The 22,576-nt window shown below is 34.4% G+C and overlaps 2 protein-coding genes across 2 annotated transcripts; one reads left to right on the forward strand and one right to left on the reverse strand.

Moving 5' to 3' along the window:
* Nucleotides 1-955: 955 nt before the first annotated feature.
* LOC132038117 (uncharacterized) lies at nt 956-1,423 on the forward strand. Its single transcript, XM_059428840.1, has 2 exons — nt 956-1,012; nt 1,103-1,423. Exons 1-2 carry the CDS (start codon nt 956-958, stop codon nt 1,421-1,423), a joined length of 378 nt encoding a protein of 125 aa, XP_059284823.1.
* A 14,799-nt stretch (nt 1,424-16,222) lies between these two features.
* LOC132036633 (protein BRICK 1) lies at nt 16,223-17,711 on the reverse strand. Its single transcript, XM_059427014.1, has 2 exons — nt 17,440-17,711; nt 16,223-16,623 (listed from the first exon to the last, which is right to left on the reverse strand). Exons 1-2 carry the CDS (start codon nt 17,570-17,572, stop codon nt 16,499-16,501), a joined length of 258 nt encoding a protein of 85 aa, XP_059282997.1. The 5' UTR covers nt 17,573-17,711; the 3' UTR covers nt 16,223-16,498.
* Nucleotides 17,712-22,576: the final 4,865 nt, after the last annotated feature.

Here is a 22,576-nt window from a genome sequence, read left to right on the forward strand (position 1 = left end):
AAGAGTATTTGGTTAATATTTTGAGATAATAATTATCCGTAATTAATTATTATATTATTTGAGTGCTTATTTAATTTGGTTAATGCTGCAAAATTATGGTTAAGATATGAAAATCTGGTTCGCCTGGCCGGTGGTGTGTCTTTGGGTGCTAATCACGTCTAGGGGGTATTTTGGGACGTGACACATGATTCTCCATTAGGTGGTCATTCTAGCCAGTTGGGAACTCTCAAAAGACTGTCTCAGCTGTTTTATAGGCCTAAAATAAAATAGATGGTGATTGAATTTGTAGCAAGGTGTGATATGTGTGCCGGGTGCAAGGATGACAATGCAGCTTCTCCAGGACTCCTGCAACCCCTTCCTATTCCAAATCAAGCTTGGAGTCATATCGGCATGGACTTCATTGGAGTATTGCCTAAATCCAAAAATAAAGAGGTAATCCTAGTGGTAATGGACAGAATGACTAAATATGCTCACATTATAGCACTATCTCATCCATGTACTATTGTAAATATGGTTGAAATGTTTTGTAAAAGAGTGCATAGCTTACATGGAACACCTGAATCTATTGTCACTGACAGAGACAAGAACTTTCTTAGCAACTTTTGGCAAGCATTGTTCAAACTACTTGGTACTAGTTGCGCTACAGCACAACTTACCATCCTCAGAGAAACAGAGAGAGTCAATAAGTGTTAAGAGAATTACTTGAGGTGTATGACATCAAATTGGCCAACTAAGTGGAAGCAATGGTTATCAGCTGCTGAGTGGTGGTATAATACTAATTTTCATACTAGTTTGCAATGTACACCATTTGAAGCATTATATGGATACTCTCCACCTCAGCTATCCTTGGGTCCCATGCTTGAAACCATAGTTCCAGCAGCTGAGGATCTTTGTCATGTTGACACAACAAATGCAGCAGCTACTCATGGATCATTTAAGTAAAGCTCAAGAAAGAATGAAGTTTTATGCTGATAAAAAGAGGACTGACAGAGAATTTGCAGTTGGTGACATGGTTTACTTGAAGCTGCAGCCTTATAGACAAACTTCCATTGCCTTAAGGAAGAATCTCAAGCTCAGTTCTAAGTACTATGGTCCTTATTAGGTGGTTGACAGGATTGGAAAGGTTGCTTATAAGCTGGCACTACCCCCAAGTTCAAAAGTGCATCCAGTGTTTCATGTTTCCTTGCTTAAGAAGAAGGTGGGTACAAGAATAGTGGTGCAATCTGAGCTACCTCCTACTGGTGAAGATGGTCAATTCCTTGTTCAACCAGTGGCAATTCTACAAAGACAAATGGTGAAGAAGAACAATGTTGTTGTGATCAAAGTATTAGTGCAATGGTCCAATTTACCACCTGAAGATGCCACTTGGGAAGACTATCAGTTCCTCAATGCTAAATATCTAAATTTTGATTCCCATCTTTGAGGTCAAGGATGTTTTGATGGAGGAGGATATGTCATGATCTCAATATATCAGTAGTAGTAAATAATTGTTGAAAATGATGTTGTTGTCTGGGTTAGAAGCTGGGCACGCAAAAGGGAGTATATTAACTAGCTTTTAAAAGCAACGGCTAAGATTACATTCCAACTAATGATCAACAAGGGTCAGGATCGAGCCACGTCAGTGTTAGTTTGTTATAATATGTCAGAGGAGAGAAAAGAAGACAATGAAAATCAGGTTTATTTCCTTCTTCCTCAATTTCTCTTGTCCTTCTTCTTCTAACCTCTTATGTTCTTCAATTCTGCAGATTCATTTCAACAATGGCGAATTGATTCTATCCATTAGCATAGTTTAATTTAGTATTTTCAGATCTAATATTTGAGTTCCATTTTACAGTTTTTATATATAAAGAAAATTGTCCCAAAAAAGTTGTTCTTCAATTTGTTCGATTAATTTCTTGAATTAGATTGAGACCATTACAGTTTTATTATTACATGTTTCCTTGCTACGTTTATTGTTGTATCTTACTGTTGCTATCCCCCCCCCCCCCCCCAATTATTTTTGACGAAGCTTTCTTCACTTATGTATTTCCTATTCTTACCAGCTTTGAAATGCTTTACTTGAGTCGAGAGTCTATCGGAAACAATCTCTCTGCCTTCACAAGGTATGGATAAGGTTTGCGTACACACCAATGGATAAGGTTTGCGTACACACCACTCTCCCCAGACCCCACTTGTGGATTACACTGGGTGTGTTGTTCTTGATGTTGTATATTTTCACCATATTAATATGAAAAATTTACAACTTATAGTACTTTTCGTATAATTTTTGAATATCTAAATTTTAATTTTAAATATTGGGCTAATCTAATCCTATTTAGCTCCGAAAATTAATTAAATTGATTCTCAAGAAGTGAAACATGACATTTATTTTGGGACGGAGGGAATAGATACAACGTTTTGTAACTTTTACGTTCATCCATATGTTTTACAATTATAGATTTAGACATGCATTTTCTCTGATTTCTGTATCTACGAAAATCTTCCAACGTTGAGATTCAACAAACATTAGAGAATAGCTATTTTGATGAAACAAAAGCAAGTCTGTAGAAAGATTCATGTGTTTTTACCCTGAATAGTTGAATTAACTCTTTTTTGTATTCCACAAGTAGAATGTTTCCCTGGTCAGAGGATCAAATGGCTTATGTCCAGTGTTATATTTATGTGCAATTTCTTTGGTTTGGTTACCTTGTGGTACATGTTAGAGGAAATTCCAATTTTTGTAATTCATCTTTTTATAATATTGCTCTTCGTGAATCAAAGGTTTCATTTTTTTTTATAATCGAGAAAATTTGAAAAGTCTGGACACACTATTCAAAACTTAGGTGGATAATAATCCTTTTGTTATAAAATAAACGCTATAAAGTAAATACACCAAAGACAAGTATATCGAAAGAGACTGATATATTATTCAACCTTTAACTTAAGAGAGGTTTCATTGTATATTTAATATTCTACAAATGAACTCCTATTTATAGGAGGAAAATGCAACAGCTTGGTGGCCAAGCAAACTTGGTGGCCTAGTTTTCTTACCATCCAAGTTTACTTGGTGGACATCCAATTTACAACACTCCCCCTTGGATTTTCATTAATTAGATGATGTGTCTCGTTAAAACCTTATTAGGGAAAACCCTCTGGGAAAAAGTCCTAATGAAGGAAAAGAGTACACATATCTAGTAATATGCCTTGAGAGTTGCCTCATTAAAAACTTTATCAGGAAATCCCGAAGAGACAAAACCTTGGTTAAGGGAAAAAGAGTACATCTCATATTTTTTCACTCCCCCTGATGAAGACCAAAATTCAGATGTCGAAGTTTTCGCATTCCAATCTTGAATATCATCTTCTCAAGAGTTGAAGTTGGCTTGGCAGAGATTTGGTGAACAAATCTGCTGGATTGTCACCTGAATGGATTTGTTGCACATCAACATCACCATTCTTCTAGAGATCATGTTTGAAGAATAACTTTGGTGAAATGTGCTTCATTCTATCTCCTTTTATGAATCCTCCTTTTAATTGAGTTATGTATGCAACATTGTCTTCATATAATACTGTGGGTATTTTTGTATCATACTTCAAGCCACATCTTTCTCTGATGAAATGTATCACTGATCTCAACCACACACATTGACTACTTGCTTCATGAATAGCTATTATCTCAACATGATTCGAAGAAATAGCAACAATTGAATGCTTTAGTAGATCGCCACGATATAGCAGTGCCTATGCATGTAAACAGATAGCCTGTTTAAGATTGAGCTTTATGTGAATCAGATAAATAACCTGCATCTGCATAACCAACAAGAACTGTACTACCATTCTTAGAATAAAACAGACTCATATCCATAGTTCCCTTCAGATACCACAATATATGCTTCACTCTGTTCCAATGTCTTCGTGTAGGAGAAGAGTTATATCTTGCTAGCAAATTAACAAAGAACGCTAGGTCAAGTTTTTTAGCTTTAGTAAGATACATAAGTGCAGCAATTGCACTAAGATATGGTACTTCAGAACCAAAAAGCTCTTCATTTTCTTCTTGAGGTTGGAATGGATCTTTACTTGTTTTAAGTGAGCGAACAACCATTGGAGTACTTAACGGATGCACATTGTCCATGTAAACTTGTTTTAATTTTTTTTTGTATAAGCGGATTGATGGATAAAGATCCCGTCTGTTAAATGTTCAATCAGCAAACCAAAACAAAGTTTTGTTTTTCCGAGATCTTTCATCTCAAATTCTTTCTTTAAATATTCAATCGCCTTTTGGAGCTCTTTTGGAGTTCCAATTAGGTTTATGTCATCAACATAAACAACAAGTATAACAAACTCTGATTTTGTTTTCTTAATAAAAATACATGGACAAATGACGTCATTTCTATAACCTTCATTTATGAAGTACTTACTGAGGCGATTATACCACATGCGCCCTGATTGTTTTAAACCATATAATGATCTTTGTAATCTGATTGAACACATCTCCTGATTGAATTCACTTGCTAAATGTGAGGTTTTTGGACCGGTAATCCAAACGTCTAATGGTGTAAAACCAGTTGACCACAAATGGATCTTTGTGCAGAAAGGAATGAGAGAAATGAAATTGTGAGATACAAGGCACGCCTTGTTGCACAAGGATTCTCTCAAAGCCCCGATATTGACTATGAAGAAACATATTCACCCTTTATGAATGGCATAATATTTTGATATCTCATAAGTTTAGCTGTACATAACTTTCTACTCAGAATTTGTCAAAAACTATTTTTTCTTTTAATTGAGGAAGACTCGAGAGAGAATTCAGAGAGAGAAGTCTTATTGAAATGGAAGTGTTCTGTATAAAAATAATTGGGCCCAAAATCCTTCTAACTAATCAGTTACATGATACATACAAGTGGGCCAAGCCCAAACACAAAAGAAAGAAAGCTAACTAACTAACCAACTCAAAATTTTTGCACGGATTTCCTTCAATGGCGCTGATCTTTAATTTTTGCCCCTCTCGTGGGCCGGGATGAGGGCGGGCAGAATGCTCCTAGGACCAATTGATAGGTCTCGGACTGATAGGGGCTGACAATGCACCTGGTCCGTGAATGTGCACGCTCTAGACCGGACAGTGGAACCCCTGATAAAAAGAATGCCCGGATCTTGACTGTGGAACTCCGGATCGGCGATGAACGAAATCCCTAAACTTTTTATAAAACTGGCAATTCTCCTCCCTTTGAGCTATATATATATATATATATATATATATATATATATATATATATATATATATATATATATCCCGTTTTGAACTCAGTCGTAGTGTTTGCCACCACGCCGGCCAACTCCAGCAAAATCTAAAATTTTTGTTTAATTGTTAGATCGGTCTAGTTAGGCTAATTTCTCTCGAGCCGAGGGTCTATCGGAAACAACCTTCCTACTCTACAAAGATAGGGGTAAGGTCTGCGTACACTCTGCCCTCCCCAGATCCCACAAGTGGGAATACGCTGGGTATATTATTGTTGTTGGTCTAGTTAGGCTTAATGAATACCATTCGTTTTTCATTTGTGATTATCAAAATTCTTTCAGCTTGAAATTGTTCTTAAGTTTCCATGGGATTTGAAGCTTTGTTTAAATGTAGTAGATAGTGACGTTTTATACCCGTAAGTTTCCCATTGCTGAGGTTGTTATTCCATACATGGTGACATCTATCACAACTTTAATAGTTGCCTTCCCTTGGAGCAACATACTTCCGTCAATGATCGGACTTTGCCAATCAGTTGCAGATCATGAATAAATTACGATTTGTCCAAAGTCAGAACATAAAGATTATGTTGGGCATGGTGCTCATATTTGCTGTGGTGCCCACACTTTATCTGAGAAAAAAAAATTACCCTGCCAATTAAGAGATATATTTCAATTACTAGCAAATTATGCCCATGCAATGTACGGAGCCCAACTTGATTAATTTTGTTATTCACTTTAATTAGTCTTTATGATTTGTATATTTTGCAAAGGATACCACGATTCTCCTTAGTGAGTCTCCATATTTTGTTTCTTTTCCTCTTAATTTCTCAATTGTTGTTAAGATTTGTCTTATTTTGGTTATGTTTACCTTTTTTTATATTTAGTAAGTTGACAATTCAAATATCCTACATGTCAAGTTTACAATCACAAGATTCAAAGGATATTTTATTATATTATACACATTTTTAATTAAAAACCACAAGATTCAAAAGTCTATCTTTATTTCTTAAACTCCATGTCTAGTCAAACTTAGACACTTAAATTGAGACAGTGGGAGTATATGCCAAATGAAGGAAATGAAAGGACAATTGAGACACTGCGTTAGATCTAATTAACAAAGAAATTTGTAGAATAAACTCACCAAAATTAATAGCAAAACTCTAATTTAAACAGGGAAAATTAAAGAAAATCTCAAACTCAGAGTACCAACTATATGAACCACCAAGCAGCCCAGAGAAAAATCAGATCGAGCGAGTGAAGACCAGAGAAGTAGAAGAAAGGCTGAGAGACCACCGGAATAGTGAAGAAGAAAGGCATTACTCACATTAGTTAGTTTTTATGGTTTGTATATTTTGTAAAGGACACCGCGATTCTCATTAGTAGGTCTCTATATTTTATTTTTTTCCCTCTTATTTTTCCCCTTAATTTCTCAATTGTTGTTAAAATTTGTCTTATTTTGGTTATGTCTGCCTCTTTTTATATTTAGTAACTTGACAATTCAAATATCCTACATGTCAAGTTTATAATCACAAGATTCAAAGGATATTTTATTATATTATACATATTTTTAATTTAGAATCACAAGATTCAAAAGTCTATCTTTATTATCTTTATTTCATAAACTCCGTGTCTAGTCAAATTTAGACACTTAAATTGAGACAGAGGGACTATATGCCAAATGAAGGAAATGAAAGGACAATTAAGCCCCCGTTTGGCCATAAGAATTATTCACTTTATTCCGGAAATCTTTTTTTCGGAATCAGCATTTCCACTATCAAAAAAATCCAATCCCGCAAAGGATTGTTCATGGAACTACTATCGAGATTCTTCGGACCATATTTCCTAGTATCATCCCTATGTTCATTGCTATACCATCATTTGCTCTGTTATACTCAATGGACGAGGTAGTAGTAGATCCAGCCATTACTATAAAAGCTATTGGACATCAATGGTATCGGAGTGCGCCTCTTCACGAGGTTTGGCCATGAGAATTCCGAATACAACTTGAAGTTGTATTCCGAAATACCAAAAACTCAAAAAACTTGTTTTTCAAAATATTTCGCTTTTTTCACCTTTTTACAACTATATTTCACCAAAAACTACAATTTCAAAAACTATAGCCAAACACAACTCCAACTCTAAAATTTCAAAAAAAGTTAATTTTTTTTTTTTTGGTATCTATGGACAAACGGGGCCTAAGACACTGCGGACACGTAGGGACTTAAAAAATAAGCACACAAGAGGTAGAATTAATATTAAACTTCTGAAATATACACGCGTTAGTCCCTGCTTAGAGTATAATTTCATGTGTTTTCTATAATGGAGTAATAAAATGAAGTGTAGAAGTTAAGAAATATGATAATGTAAAAGTGGAATACACGTGTACAGAGAATAAGTGGCAAACCAAGTACTAGTACTTGTTAAATGAAGTGAACCCACAACTGGAAAAAAAAAGGAAAGAAACCAAGTACAATTGAAATAAGTCCAAATTTAGTGTACTCAGATAACTTTTTGTATAATTTGTCAATCTTTGTGTTCGTCCTCCTTTGCCACTTATATATAATGCTAGAGAATTGCAAAGAAGAATAAAATAAGCAACAAAATGGAAAACTAAATATCAAAGCAAAGAGCAGCAATGAAAAAATTAAGAGGAGAAGCTATTAAGCGAAGAAGCAATCCAAAAATGAAACGTCTTAATGAGTCTCCATATTCTGTTTCTTTTCCTCTTATTTTTTCCTTAATTTCTCAATTGTTGTTTAATTATGTCTTATTTTGGTTATGCCCGCCTCTTTTTATATTTAGTAAGTCGACAGTTCAAATATCCTATATGTAAAGTTTATACTCACAAGATTCAAAGGATATTTTATCATATTATACACATTTTTAATTTAGAACCACAAGATTCAAAAATCTATTTTTACTGTCTAGTCAAACTTAGACACTTAAATTGAGGCTGAGAGAGTATATATCAAATGAAGGAAATGAAAGGACAATTGAGACACTGCGGACACGTGGGGACCTAAAAAGTAAACACACAAGAGGTAGAATTAATGTTAAATTTCTGAAATGTACACATGTTAGTCCTTGCTTATAGTACAATTTCATGTGCTTTCTCTAATAGAGTAATAAATTGAAGGTAAAAGTGAAATACACGCGTAAGTATTTGCTGAAGAAAACCCCTAGAAATCAAGGGAAGAGGTGTTATGTGGCAAATTGAAGGAAACATGATTTGTGAGTTAATACAGTACACTTGTGTATAAAGAGGCATAACAAATTCAATGACCAATGAGATTGGTCCAAGTTTATAGTACAATCGACATTACTCCTAGTACAATAATTGATAGCAGTGATCGTACCTCTTTCGCGTTTATATATAATAGAAATTTGTAGCAACAGAAAGTAGAAATAATGTATTAATCAAACCAATACAAGAATACCAGGAGAGATCGACTATTCAATAACAAAATAAAAGCTTAGGCATACGATATAATAACATCCAATATCTTAGAACAATACAAGTAATTTTTGGTCTAGACACCACAACATGCCGACTTCCATATTTATCAAGGTCGCCATAAAAGTAGTTGTTCACCAAGTACCTTCTCAATGACCTTATCCAAGTCCGACATGCAAATAATATCACTCACTGTTAAAAAAAGGTGTCACGACCCAAAAATGATCACCGTGATGACTCCTATTCCCAATCCGATAGGTAAGCCAAGCCAATTAACCACCGATTCAATTAAGTAAATTGAGCAATAAGAATAAAGAAATATGTTGAATATCCAAATTCTAAATCTTTTATAATAAAGAAGTGCAGAGACAATCAAAAACACCCAATACAAGAGCCACTACGAAATAAAAGATACAAGTATGATATCCACTAATACACTGTCTGAATACAAAGGAAATATAAGAATTTGAGATTCAACAAATATTACAGAATAGCTATTTGGTTACCTTGTTGCACATATGAGGGGAAATTCCGGTCAAGATATTTCGATTTTTGTCATTCATCTTTGAAATTTTGAAAAGCCAATGGACATTATTCAAAACTTGATGGATAATAATTCTTCGATAATAAATATTTCTATCGTATCTCTACCAAAGACCATAAGTAAGTCTCTGGATTTTTATTTAGATTTTTCTTTTCAATACTGTTGCTCCTACTACAGTAAGAAGTCTAAAAAGAATTGACTTGGATTTAGACACTACATTAGCAATGGGATGCTGCGGCCAATGTGAAGTACAGAAAGGACATACTACATGTAAAGGATGTTACACTGCTGCTTGGTGGAGAAAAATATTATTAGAGGTTTTATTGGCAAGCAACACATTCGCTTTTCAACAGATTTAAATTATATATATTGACAATGTACAAAAAATGACACGTGGTACCCCCAAAAGTATCCTGTCTTAAACATTTGTACCCGCTTAACAAAATCCTTAAAAAAATGATCTTAACTTGAAAAAAATTCATTAGCAAGAACTTTTGTTGCCCGTTAGGCATAAGTTTTAGTTTTTACCTATGATGCAGAACTTGTGATTAATTGAGCAGGTTCGATATCTTGAAATATCCTGAACTTCTGCCTCATAAGCAAAACTACTTTATATCCACAACTAGGGGTGTACATGGACCGAGTTGGTTCGGATTTTTTAAACACCAACCAAACCAATTGTGTCGGATTTTTAAATTTATACACCAAACTAAACCAATAAAATTCAGGTTTTTCAAACTCGGGTTTTCCCGGGTTATTCGGGTTTTTCGGGTTTCTTTTCGGAATAGTTTTGATACAAAACATATAACTTTTATTTCAAATATTTCTTTAGTCCTAGTAAGATACAACTATACAATTAAGGTGTTTCATAGGAAAATAATACAAAATGTGAGAAGAGTGATGTCATTGTATTAAAATATTCAACAAAAGATAATAAAATCGGTTAAAACAAATATTGCTAATTAATAAGCCATAAAGAAAATGACCATAATCTAAAAATACTAAGTCATGCTAAAATAAGTACGGCTAATAAGTATTAATTACATGACAAGGAAAAAAACTTAAGTTATGTATTTTCACTCTCTAAACTAATTATGCAAAATTAAAGAATAGATATACAACATTATTATCATTCCTAGTGGTAAATTGAATTTCTTTTGTTAGTATTAGTCTTGAATTAGTTTTGGTTTGGACTTTATATGAGTTACTAATATCCATAGGATATAAAATTTATTGACATTCAAAATCCTAAGTTCAAGCTTGAATAATATGATAATAGATTAAAAAAACTACTAAAAAATTTAAGAAATATTTATAAATTACATTACAAATAAATATTTTTATGTATAAAATATTTTAAAAATTGAATACATGTAATGTCGGATTGATTTGATTCAGTTTGACTTTTTTTTAGCTAAAACCAAACCAAACTAATTATGATCGGGTTTTTTTTTTCTAACACCAAACCAAGTCAAACCAAACCACTAGTTGGGTTTTTTTCTCGGTTTGATTCGATTTATCGGTTTGGTGCGGTTTGTCGGTTTACTTTGTACACCCCTATCCACAACTTATGCCCGATAGTCAATAAAAGCTTTGCCTAGCTTATTTTATGAAGCGGAGGATATTTTTTAAAATTTTTGTTAAGTGGAGTCAAAAAATAAAGACCATACCTTATGTAAGCCATTTGAGAACTTAACCCTGACAATGTAAAAAAAAGTTAAATTATAACATTTGATAGTGTGAAAAAGGTATAAGTCAACCACCATAATGTGTTAGTTACTATTCATGCTATGCATAAAACTTGAACTCCCTGTAAGGAGGAAACTGATGTAGTTTGTCTTTTGAATCATGTTGAAATTCTTTTGGCAGTGCAACTGTTTATATGAAGATGGCATTTCTAACCAAAAAGAAAACCTGATCTGAGAATTTACTATTTGAGAGAATAATGATCTAACTCGAGATTCATAATGTGATTATGCTATCTCATTTGAAAATGGGCCAGTGGATAATCTTGGTTTAGATTTCAAATATTGCCCGAAAGGCCATAAAATGTTAACGTCTGCGTAGGAGGATTCATAAAAGTTCCAAAAATGATATCTTCTGCTGGCTTTTAAAGACTAGAGGGTGAATCACTTGAAATAACCAGATACAGATCTTGAAAATGCTAGAAGTGCCTAATGGGTTAAAGGTTGGCTAGGGAAGAAAAGAGACTAGACTGCCAAATTAGTAGTCCACACATTTGTGTTCAACTCGTGTCTCGATTGGCAAACGAACTGTGGTTTGGAACTGGAGAGTAGTTGCACTACTCTCACTTCAGTGTAGGGAGCAATCATGGAGAGTAATTGAATTCTTATGTTGTTGGTTGATAAGAAATGATTTGTTTGATGAGGGTGGTGTCCAGGCCTTTCAATGGGGTACCGGCTACCGTACCCACTACCTTCCACCAATACATGTATCGGGTAACTCTATCCACCAAAACTTAGGCTGATGAAAAAAATCACATTATGTTTTTTGCCTCACTGGAATTTGAACCTGAGACCTCATGGTTCTCACTTCATTGACCACTAGGCACACCCTTGGGTGCGGTCGATAAGAAATAATTTGATGGAACATCATTGCAACTGAACTACAACATCCACTGTTACCTCCTTCAGCAGCATTCCTTTGACAGACTTTGTATCCCACTGGCCACTGCATTGCCTTCTCTGTATCATAGCTAGATCACTTCTCGCGTTCTTCACTGCATACATTAGTTGCTAAGAGTTGTAAACTTCTTCCCTTTCTAAATTCCTGCCACTGGCTAGCAGGCTACCACACTCAGACTTCTACTTTTAGTGTGTGGATAACAAGGCTACTGCACCCATCCTATCTTAAAGTGTCAGCTAGTACAAAGCCGTTATGTTCCAGGAGAAAGCAATCACCCCCTCTTGACCAGCTGATGTTTCAAAGAAGATAAATGCATCTCTTGAAATAAGAACAAACATATAGAGTTGCAAACCAACATAGTGCTGCTCATTTAAAAATATATACTTATGTTGACTGCTTAACTAATTGCAACTTTGCATAACTTTATCCACATAATAACATATAAGTGTCCTCTTTGATACTCAGGTCAAACCTAATCGTAGGAACTCAAGAGTTGAAGAAATTATGTATCCAGGTATTAGGCAAGGTGCTAGGCTGAAGAAATGTGGACAGTGGTGTTTACCAACCATGCATGGCCATAATTGTAAGAGAGCTTGAGGATACCATGATCATAGAAAATAATGCATCAGAAAATGAAGTCCATAGAGAGCTTTGGAGGATCTAATCATTTCTCTATAGAAAGGTCCAATAACCTTCCACCCACTAAATTTCACATAGGACCATTCACCACTTCCTTTCAAAACCAGCTCCTACACCGCCAAGATAATTGTTCAGCAGAAGGAAGCCGGCTGTTGCAATATATAACAGATTCGGGTACGAAGTTTTTCAAATAAATAATTACTCCTCAAATTCTATTGACTTAAAGTCATCCCTTGTTTATTCAGGGAAGAAGATTCTAATATGTAATAGAGCTTCCAAATAAATGCCATCTAGTAGTTTATTTTATTTTTTGATAAGGTAAGGTAAAAATGCCATCTAGTAGTAAAGTTCAAGCATTGGTTTTTTTAAGCATGGCATAAGAACTCGTGCAGCTTGGGAGAGAATAGTACTCCGTCCACTACATGGGCCATTCAACTACTGAAGCATTAATCTATCGAAGATTAAGATTAAATTTAAGGCTCATATCAATGAAGCCAACATGCCAAACCTGATAAATGGCATTGCTTCTTTTTCACATGAAAATGAAAAGAGTAATTTACTCTAATCACCCCTCATGATGTAACCATGTATTTTAAAAGATTGTGCAGCAGCTCATAGTTTACTAAGGGTTTATTCTTCCATGATAACGATGGCATGCGTACTTTGACGATTATATCAGATGAGTTAAGACCAGTTAACAGAAACCTAGGCAGAAAGGTGATATAAGTGCCTGGGTCATACAGCATGATAGAGTTCTTGATTATTCCCTGTACGCATGCAGTATCAACTATCAAGTCCAAGGAGTCCCTCTCTCAACCCCACTTTGGGGCAATATTCAAACAGCATTTCCTGAACTAACATAGATATTGTAGGAGGGGAAGAAAATTTCACTAGTAGGAGATGCCAAAACTGTAAACCAGCTCGATTTAGAAATACTCCAACCCTGATGAACCATCAAGAGAAAATTGAAATAGCTCAATCACCTCAGCATCTCTTTTTTATACTATACGTAAAATAAACCAGCCGGTTTGAACTTGTCACATTGCCAGTCTAAAGTTCAGATAAAGGAGGAGAATTGTGGTCGATTGACGGCTAGCAAAACGCTAGTCATTATATGATGAACCCTCACATGTTACTAAGGATTAATATAACTGACCTTAACTAGTTTGGAATTGAGGCGTAGATGATGTTATTGTTGCAAAACAACAATAAAAGATGCAGACCAGTTAACATAAGAAGATGGATAGACAGAACAAGTTCATGTAAAAGTTCCAGGCATCTTGCCCGTAAGGTACTAACTTTTATTTTTTATTGTGGTGTTAAGTTCCAGAAGTTTTTTTTTTTTTTTTTTTTTTTTTTTTTGAGAGGGTAACGGTAAGTTCCAGAAGATTTAAATAAAGAAAATCACATACGGAGGGAACAAATGAGGTTGGGATGAATGAATGAACTTATAGTGATTCAAGAGCGTCAATGAGATCCCAAAAAAACAAGTTTCATGTCTATGTAAAACTGAGATATGTGTGATAGACAAGAAAACAACGTGGTACAGCTGAAGAGCTGATTAGAAAGCAGCTTGATTCAAGGTGTTTCTGGATTGGAGATCTGAGAAATTGGTTGTTGACAAATTATCTCTCTTTTTTTTTTTTTTTTTGGACAAGAGATGAATTATCTCAGATAAAAGCAACTCGAATTAAGAGTTATTACTATACCATATTCCTATAAATCCATTACAAATTAAACAGTGGTATAATCTTATAACTTTATAAGAATAAGGCTTAAAACCTAGATAGCCCCTTAAACTTGGCACCTTGGACACCTTAACTTTGCTAGTGACTGGATAGACACTTTAACACATCAAAAGTGTATCTTGTGAACACTCGTATCCATAAAATCAAGAGAGTGAAGCTCACTTCCTATTAATGTGTCAAATAAACCAATTAATAAATGACACGTGTATTTTCAACGAAAAATGATTGATAAGTGTAACTTAAAATATTTAAAAATACAATTTAAAAAATAAAAGAAAGATAAAACCTGCTCCCCTCCGCAGACTGTCTCATCCCTGGGTGTTAGTTTTCAAGTTTTTAATTAGATATTTTTGAGGTCTCTACTGATTTGCCTATCTAAATCTGAAGCGTGCTTCTAGTTTTGGTACAGGAGATGAAAAAGTAGATTTAGGGGAAGGAATGGAAATGAATTTTGAGCGGAGAATTGGAAGGATTTTATTAAAAAAAGGATGAAGGAGGTGATTGTAGTGGTGGATTGTTTGATCGGAGAGTCCATTTTTTTTGGTCGGGTGCTTGCCGGAGGTTGGAGGTGACGACTTGAAATTTTAGGGTCTTTTTCCCAAAATAAATAAAATGAACAATAAGAGTGAAAAATGCTCTCACGCGCTCAAAACAGGCTGTGAGACACATTGTTTGCCACATCACACATTTGTGTTCAAGAGACACACTTTTGTCAAGTTAAAGTGTCCATCTGGTCACTAGCAAAGTTAAAGTATCTAACTTACAAATGGTGCCTAAGTTTAAGGGGCTATCTAGGTATTTAGCCTAAAAATAAACACTGCTCAATCTAAGCTCAGAGCCTGGTGGTTAGTATGAAGAAGGCAAGGGAAAAACATGTAAACTGTAATACTCATTAGCCTTTTTCATAGATAAATCAACCATGTTACCAATAACGAGTCTGGAAAATAGCTGCATGGTATATGGCCAACAAGCTATTTCATTGAATCTGACATTTCATTAGGTTAAATTCTGTATTGAAAACAGTTATCAAAAAATAAAACAAGAATGAGATTCTTGTTGGGATTAAGGCTTAGTTGATGTTACACTTTATTCCAATGTGTGACAGGAAGTCATTCTATTCTAGTTAAAGACGTCTAGTCCAAGTATACAACAACAACAACAACAACATACCCAATGAATCCCACAATGTGGGGTCTGGGGAGGGTAGAGTGTACGCAGACCTTACCCCTACCTTAGGTAGGGAGGCTGTTTCCGGAAGACCCTCGGCTCAAGAAAAGGCATAGGAAAGGTTAGATACGGGCAAACAATTCAAAGCAATTATGAAAATGAAAACAACGAAAGTGAATAAGCCATGATAAACCATTCTGTGCAAACAGATACTCGCAGAAATCAAGGGACAAGAAACTAAAGATCAATGCAGCTACTCGCAAGAAAATTCACATAGCCAGACCAACTAGTTTGAGATTGAGCATAGCTGATTGATTGACCAACTACAAGAATCAGATTTCACATGATTGTAGATGGTAGTAGTATATAACAAGTGAATAGAAGTTCTTTATTCTTTTTGAGAAGGTAAAGTAACTTTTATAAATAAACAAGGACAACAGGTGTGCTGTTACATTTGTACGATGTTTTCAGAAAACAAAAGACAACAAAAATATCCCCATCTAAAATCAAGAATATAAGAGGCCGATATCTAGCTGATTAACTTTCCAAGGAGTCCTATCTAGAAACCATGCAAGGAGATCGAAACGACATTACAGAAGATAGCAACATTTGCTTCATCTTAACTAGGCCATAAGACTAAGATGGTCTTGCAGAATTTATAGCAACACCTTTGTCCCCTCAAATCAACTTCTCATTCCAATTCCACATGTTCACTATACAATCTCTATAGTGTATTAGCAGTAAACCAACTCCAGAGAATAGTAGTTTTGACAAGCTGAAAAATTAAACTAAAGAAACTGTAGATCCAATAGGTATGCAAACATTCAGCTACTAAATTCCACCAATCATTTCCACAAAAATTGCGACAAATTATTTACTATCCGAACATAATAGACTTGAATAGAGCGGAATCTTATACAAATTCATATAGCTAACCTAACTAATTCCGGATCGGGGCACATTTGATTGCGATTTCATAAAAATAAGGACTTTTCACAAACATGATCTCCAAAACAAAGCAATCTATTCATAACACATAAGTAAAGGTAGCTTACAGATAACAGAATATTAGGACAATGCTGCATCATTTCAAACATTAAACAAAGCTGGATTTGCGGTGGCTGTTCTAACTTGAACTTCAAGCAATTCTAAACGACGTTCCAGTGTATCAAGCTTCTCATTCAGTGTTGCCAATTTACTCTTAGTCGTTGCCTCTGAAAAAACACAAACAAAATTCACCGCAAAAAGGTTTAAAAAAATAGGAATTCAACAAAAAGCCAAAAAATTCCCCTAAGGACATGTATGAGTTGGAGAACAAATTAAACTAGATCCAATAGGTATGCAAACTTTCCGCTACTCAAAATCACAAAAATTGCAGAAATTATTTACTATCGGAGTATAATGGACTTTAATAGAGGGAAATCTTATACAAATTCATATTGCTAACCTAACTAATTCAGGGATCGAGGCACATTTGATTGAGATTTTCATAAAATAAGGACTTTTCACAAATATGATCTCCAAAACAAATAATTTACTCTTCGCTGTTGCCTCCGAAAAATACAAGAAAATCAACCTCGAAGATGCTATTCTCTCCGTCCCAATGTCACATTTCTATTATTAGGAGCAACTTAACTTTATAATTTCTCTTTTACCCTTAATTATGAAATGATTTATAGTCACACCAATGTCTAAGGTTTGTTTTAGACCTTGTTCCTTTCTGACGTGTTTGGCCATGAGAATTATTCACTTTTTCCAGAAAATCTTTTCACTTTATTTGAAAATCAGCTTTTGGCCATGAAAATTAATATTCCAAATACAACCTAAAACCCTGTTTTCCCTTACACAGTACATTCAAACAATCAAATATTCTTTGCAAAACTATAACCAAACACAACTCCAACTTCAAAAATTTCAAATAAAGTGAAAAGTATTTGATTTCTATGGCCAAACACCTACTTAAACTTACATAAATTGGGACAACGGAGAATAAAAAAGAGGAACTTAACCCTAAGGAGATGTGAAATTACCGAATTGGACAAGGAAATCGAAGAGTTTACGGACATTGAGGGAAATGTGAGATATAAATTCACGATTCTCCCAATCAGCTTGTACTGCTATCCCTACATTCACTGCGTTTGTTATTCCTCCTGCTCGTGCCATTTCTTGTGAACTGCTTTTCCAGTGAAAATTACAAACAGATCTGGAAAGTCTACAGTTTTTTCAGAAAACAACCAAAATTGTCCTTTAACTTTTATATGAAGCACTAATAGTCCTCCATATTTGAAATATTGGAGCACTTTTAGTCACCTAAATGATGACTTAGAGCCCGTTTAGATTGGGTTATAAGTTGGTCAAACCAGCTTATAAGCTATTTTTAATTTATTTGAATATTTGACAAAAATAGAAAATAGTTTAAATTAAGTTAAAAAATACTTAGATAAGCCAAAACTTAGAAATTGCTTAACCCCAATTTTTTATTTTTTATTTTTTTGCTAAAAAACCATTTTAGTTTGACCAACAACTTTATTCTTTTATCCCTTATATTTTCTGTTAATTTCAATACTACTCTTTAAGCACTTTTATTTAAATAAGTAACTGTTTATTTATAAAATAACTTTTAGCACCTTAAAAGTACTTTTTTTCAGCTAATCCAAACAGGCTCTTAGTTGAGCAGCATCTCTTTTGGTTGATTGCTGTTTTCCACCTTTTGCTAATCTTGTCTTCAATTTTATTTTATTTTTTTGGTTCCTTTTCTTTGACTTTTGTTTTCGCTGCTACTCATAATGTGTATTGTAAGTTTAAGAAAAATGATGGACATAGTGATTACCTGCTTATCTTCAAAGTCAAGCATTTCTAATTAAGAAAAATTGGGGGAATACACCGACTGCTACTTAAATTTGCTAATATATTTATTTAAACACTCGAATTATGATTTCCTAGAAAACTTGCCCGCGCGAATCGCGCATTTAAAAAAAAAAAAAAAAAAACTTAACCCAAAATCAATATTTATTCTTCGATCAATGTTATATTCTCTATTCGTGTGATTCCTTTTGTCAAGAGTTCTTGTGTTGCTCGAATCTCCTAGCTACTTTCATGTTGTTTTTCTTTGTCATTATCCTTTTTATATAGATGTGTTCTTTTTATTTATTCTCAGTGATATTAAGATGAATGAATGAAAAGATATTTTTCTACAAATTGAAGTTCGACATTTCCAACTAAACAGTATCTCTTCATATAAGGATGTCAAACTTTTATATAACTCATCCAACAAAATTTTATAATATTGAAATATTAAATTCTAAAAGACAATTTAGTTTACTAACTAATTTAGTTTACTTTATACATCTATCATTAATATTACTCTTCTTTCCTTAGCTTGCAATGCATAACTTCATCTACATAAATTTTGATCTAATATAATCTCAGAAAAATATATAATATATAAACCTTTCTTTGCTCATTAGCTTTGGTTTAATCTCCTATAATATCATATAATTATGCAGTAAATGTTGCTATTTTCAAACGTTTAAATCAAATAAATGAGAATTTCAAAACTCACATGAAGTTATTTAAATGAAATAAGGTAATTAAGAAATACTATCGTATGCACAGAAAAAGTCATCTATCTATGCAATTATTGTTGGGTTAGCAAGACTTGAAGCGTTTGAAATGTCAACGGTTTAGTTTTTAAGGCTGAACGTATCACAAACATACCTGTAGAAGAAAATTTCGAACGATGTGAGGGGTAGTTCCAAAATATCTGCAGAATAGCTGAATAGGAAAAGAAACTTGAAGAAAATATTCACACATATACAAAAAGAAAGCTAAATCTAGAGGAAAAATAAATATTTGAAGAAACTTAGAAGGTTTTATTTGGAAGAAACTTAGAAGGCTTACTCCATAAAGAAGACAATATATGCAATCAATTATTTTCGGGAACAAAGTATCCTGACAATTTTTAAAGACCCACCAATGCTTTCAACGTAACTGTATAGTACTATTTCTCAATTAAAAAATTGCCAATCCGGCGTACCTTTTAATCATCCAACATACGTAGTAAGAATCTTCTAAAGCATCCTAAATTAGAGAAAGAACATCTCAATTATCCACAGCACCAAACACACAAATGCATGTATTTATAGTCAAATAGTGAGGGGAAGTTGAATAGAGCTGGTAATTGGTGAATATGAAGATGGTGAAAACATAAATTCTTGAGGATCAAATTTAACCGATAACCTATTTTTGATTTGATTTCAGGTAATTAAATTGTTTATATACATTAATCTATATTTATTATTGTCACGCCCCGAACCATAGCCTGGGCGTAACACGACACTCGGTGCCTGACTGCATGTGACCGAGCGAACCACATGGCTTGCTGAATCATCATAAGGCATAACATGAGCGGAATATAACGTAAATGCATGATGCGCCTTTATAAAACGTAGTAAGTCATAATACTTAATAAAAGTACTTGTTTAAACATGAGTGCGGAAATAACATGAATGAGCCAAAAAGGCTATACCACTCCGAATGTCCGACATCACATAATCGACTTGTCTAGTCATGAAACCTCTATCGTGAGTCCGATCGGAAAACATACTTACCGGGACAAGGCCCAAGATACCTTTAGATGCAAAACTAATTAAAGAATGACAATGTCTAAACCCCGAATGAGATGGGGCTCACCAATAAGTTCGGTACGTGCGCATCCTGTGAGCGAGGCGTCGTCCGTAAATCCGTACCTGTGTCATGAAATGCAGGCCCCCGAGCAATAAAAGGGGGACGTCAGCACATTGAATGTACCGGTATGTAAAGCAACTGAAAGAAATAACATGGGACATGGAATAACATGATAAGAACTGAAACTGAAAACCTGGACATGAACATGAGCATGAGCATGGATACATATATATATAACATGCGTAAGACATGATAAGTAGGGAGAGCATTTCATAAACCGACCATGTGATATCACCACGTGGGTACGTGGAGTACGGTACCTACGGGGACAGAGAGCTCCCCATACCTTGCCGGGTATGAGGTGGTAACGTGCACGATGGATCCATTCGGTGTAAAATTAAGGTATCGTCCTAACTAGGCGGAGCGATCCTTATCCTACGGTGGCTACGTAGTTTTGAGCTATCCGAGCCTTCTAATTAGTCGTGCAACTCCCAAAAAACATGAACATAATATAGTTGTCTAAGAAGCCGATGATTTTCGTGAATTAACTTGTACTTGTCTTGTAATCATGATTTCACGAAATAACTTGTAAACATGGTTTCATGAAATAACTTGTAAACATGGTTTCATGAAATAACTTGTATTTAGCGTGTATGTATCTTGAGTCATGGGATGAACATAGTTATAAAATACAATTGCATGAAAACTTGTAGACATGTAGGATATTCATGAAATAAGCATTTTTATTTAAAAACATGTACGCAAGAACCCATGGAATACAAGATATGGGTTTTCATGGATTACGGACGTATTCTCAATAATCATAATAGTATCAAGAACACAATGATAGAATAATAGCAACTCAAACATAATATAGTCATAGACATGGATCTAGGGTTATCATGAGCATAGTATAGAATAGAAACCCTAGTTTTGTAAAGTTTCGTACTTTATGGATTAGGAGGCGTGGGGAAGAACAATGATATTCCCACACGTAGATAGTAACTCTACATACCTTAGTCGCTCCAAAACTTGAATTAAAAACCTGAGCTTTGAAGAGGATTTCCAAAATCTTGAATTCTTGAACCTTGAGATGGGTTTTCTTGAAAACCCTAGTTTTAGGAATGATGATTTCTTGTTTAGATTACAAGGATATGCATTAGAATTGACTTGGAATAATTAGAGTAGGCTTACCTTGATGTTCTTGATGATGGAAGAGGGTACGAGGTCATTCTAGGGCTTGAAGGAATGAAAAATAATGGTTTGAACTGATATGGACAAATATCTAGTGTTCTGGAAAATTACATTTTACGTCCAGCAAAGTACTGGCCGTATTTTGAAAGACGGGCCGTATTTTGAAATACGGTCCTATTCCGTATGGACTGCACTGCGTCTCTTCAGTAAAATGGCCATAACTCTTTGCACAGATGTCCGTTTGACCCCCATAATATACCGTTGGAAAGGTATTTCAAAGCTCTACAACTTTCATCGAGGAAGTTTTCCCAAATTCCAAATAAGTTTTGAAATACGGGCTGTATTTTGAAATACAGTCCGTATTTAACAATGTAACATCCAAATGCCAAATTCCAGAATGCTCAGAAATCCTTGGTACCAGTTTACGTTTTGAAATACGGGCCGTATACTGAAATACGATCCGTATTTAACAATGTAACATCCAAATGCCAAATTCCGTAATGCTCGAAATCCTTGGTACCGCCTTTACGACTTGAATTACGGCCCGTATCTTTCGAAATACGGTCATCGTTCATGGGCATAAACCCCCATCTTACAACTGAACAGGAAAATTTCAATTCTCACATCCTTTATCTGATTTTCTAAGTCTAGGATCATGGTCAAAGCTTAGGTTAAAGATGCAAGGTGTTACAATTATAGGGGAAAGGCTTACCTGCATTCTTTTCTTTTTTCGGTGCTTTTAGACGTTTGGAGTTCTTGACTCTGTAAATTCTTTGTAAACAGCAATGATCATACTACATCTTGGTGCCAAAAAGAAACAATTGTTGCGTTAATAAATTAGCAAAAAACTTCATAATTGTCTGCTTTGGGAATAATTAAGAAAGATTAATGTGTAATTGATGTAGCATGTAATAAATGAATGAATAGGACAAAGAGAATTGAAAGAATGATGGGAAAAAGTCACCAGGGTACAGAACGTGTGTACGGAATTTAATGTTAAATAATGAATGACATAAAGAAGGTGGACTTAAATTATTTTTTTCCAGATTTTTTGGACATCAAATAAGGTAAAACAACTCAAAAAAATGAGAAAAAAGATAAATAGAAATAGTGGCCATAGAGAGGTGCCACATAGGATTATTTATGCTTAGCTTTATATTATATATAGAATATAGGTATAGATTTTAATTGAGCATCTGAACATATAGGTTGTGTTCGGTATGGAGGAAAACATTTTCCCAATTTTTCCATGTTCGTTTGGTCAAAAATTTTGAAAAACATTTTTTT

Source organism: Lycium ferocissimum, chromosome 11 (genome assembly GCF_029784015.1).
Source record: "Lycium ferocissimum isolate CSIRO_LF1 chromosome 11, AGI_CSIRO_Lferr_CH_V1, whole genome shotgun sequence".
Classification (NCBI taxonomy): Eukaryota; Viridiplantae; Streptophyta; class Magnoliopsida; order Solanales; family Solanaceae; genus Lycium; species Lycium ferocissimum.

What these genes read in the sequence shown, in the direction of transcription:
- LOC132036633 (XM_059427014.1), bottom strand. Translation starts at nt 17,572, where the DNA reads ATGGCACGAGCAGGAGGAATAACAAACGCAGTGAATGTAGGGATAGCA. An exon ending in CGATTTCCTTGTCCAATTCG is followed by an intron (nt 16,624 to 17,439) that starts GTAATTTCACAT and finishes GTGTTTTTTCAG; the next exon opens with AGGCAACGACTAAGAGTAAA.
- LOC132038117 (XM_059428840.1), top strand. Translation starts at nt 956, where the DNA reads ATGAAGTTTTATGCTGATAAAAAGAGGACTGACAGAGAATTTGCAGTT. An exon ending in AATTTGCAGTTGGTGACATG is followed by an intron (nt 1,013 to 1,102) that starts GTTTACTTGAAG and finishes GGTCCTTATTAG; the next exon opens with GTGGTTGACAGGATTGGAAA.